Here is a 1,950-nt window from a genome sequence, read left to right on the forward strand (position 1 = left end):
TGTAGAACTGCTTCTCTATCAGGTATCATCCTATCTCCTTATGTCATAAGGACAAGATCACTGAAACCACCTGATGAGTGTGGCTGCATTATTTATGCCTGGAACAGGAGGGCTGGGCGTACGGGCATTGACACCAACATGAGGCATCCCTTCCATCTGAGAGGAGCATCTGTGCTTTCAAACAATAGAAATTAGATTAATGTGGGGGAAGGGTGGGGGAAGCAATTATATGAAGATAAATCCAAAGATGGCAAAGCAGCAAACGTTTATATCACAACACATTTATTTATCTTGCATATGCAGGTTGGGGATTAAGAATCATGTTGCATGAAGCAAAGGAGAGGCAGAAGTTCATCAGTGATGTGCAGTATCTGCGGGACATGCAGCATAAGGTGGACTCTGAGTATCAGGTAACTGCGGGGAGCAGGAATTCTCATCCACCTTCTCTCACGGGCGTATGCGGGGATCCAGAATGCACAGTGAGTCTGTGATAAGCAGCCGTCCTTTTCTAAAAATCCAGACCCGCCACTTTCAAGCTGTGTGACCACAAGAAAGCCACTTGAACTCTCTGAGCATCTGTAAAATAGGAACAATGATAGAAAGAACCTCATCACATTGTCATGGAAACGAAATGAGAGAAAAACCTATAACCTATAGCCACCCAGTTGACTCTAAATGTTAGCGACCCTATAGGACAGAGTAGAACTGCCCCCAAAGGGTTGCCAAGGGGATAAATCGTTACAGACACAGGCTGCCTCATCTTTCTCCCCAGGGTAGCCGGGGAGCTTCAAAGCACCCATCTTTCAGTTAGCAGTTGAGCACTTAACCATTGTGCCACTAGAGCCCCTTGAAATGAGATAATATTGGTAACGTATTTAGCACCGTGCTTGGCACACAGTCTTTGCTCAACAAATGACATTAGTGCTTAATTCTGACAGCCAGCTATCAAGAAAGGAGACATTAAGGAGTTAAACTGGGTCCACCTCCTGGTTGTAAAATAACATGCCCTTGTTATTGCCTGAAGAAAAGTGGTTAGCACATTCTACAATAAGCTAAGTATTCGTCACCCTAGTTACAGCATTTACATGCAAAAACAAAACAAATAGGGAGGCCCAGGCACCTGAGGAACCGTGAAGTGATTACTCAGAGCTGGCACAGACTCGCCAAACTGGGCTGTGGGCTCCTGGGAGCAGGCAGACAGTGTCACTCATCCTGCTTGCCAGAGGTCAACCTCAGTCAACGAGGGAGGCGCGTCCCTAGCCTTGGCTGAGGAGTGGGAAGGGCTCCCTACCCAAGGAAAACACAGACTTGCGTTATCAGGTTTTTCTCCTTAGCAATTTCAGATATATCCGAGCCTCCAGGGTCACCAAGGAAACCAAACCTCTTTCTTAACCCGATTTCACCTGTATAATGTAGCTTAGCTGTGGGGCTGGCAATGGAATCAGCAATTTCCTCCCACCACTTACCAATCCACATCTGAGGAGAGTATGAAAGCGAGAGAGAGAGCATTTCGGTAAAACAACTAAGAACAAAAACATCTTAGCTGGACACTTGAGGAGTCTGTCTGGTTTTCACCGAGATGCCTTCACCACTCGGCTCCTATTTGGAAGTACTTGTTTGAAATTGTCTCTGGTGATCCGTTTGGGACACTGGGGATTCCCCATCTTAGGGTGTCCAGATAGTAAGTAGTTGAGGCCTAATGACCAAAGATGACTCCACTAGTAAGTAAACAAAACAAAAAAACCAAACTTACTGCCATTGAGTCCATTCCGACTCATAGCAACGCCACCTTGGGTTTCTGAGGCTAGAAACTCTCAAATCTACAGAAGTAGATTGCCCAGTCTTCCTTGCGAGGAGTGGCTGGTGGGTTTGAACCACTAGCCTTCTGGTGAGCAGTCAAATGCCTTAGGTACTATACCACCAGAGCTCCCAGTAGCAAGTAGATGAGGC

General features: G+C 46.3%; 1 protein-coding gene across 1 annotated transcript in view; it reads left to right on the forward strand.

Moving 5' to 3' along the window:
* The first annotated feature begins 320 nt into the window (after positions 1–320).
* The window catches only part of MARCHF10 (membrane associated ring-CH-type finger 10), a 95,447-nt gene continuing 93,817 nt past the window's right edge, over positions 321–1,950 (forward strand). The window contains exon 1 of the mRNA XM_007959915.1: positions 321–410. Within this exon, the coding sequence (XP_007958106.1) occupies positions 321–410 (90 nt within the window). The remainder of the gene's footprint in view (positions 411–1,950) is intronic.

The sequence above is a fragment of the Orycteropus afer genome, unplaced genomic scaffold (genome assembly GCF_000298275.1).
Source record: "Orycteropus afer afer isolate SDZICR_OR568_19922 unplaced genomic scaffold, OryAfe1.0 scaffold00018, whole genome shotgun sequence".
NCBI classification, from domain to species: Eukaryota; Metazoa; Chordata; class Mammalia; order Tubulidentata; family Orycteropodidae; genus Orycteropus; species Orycteropus afer.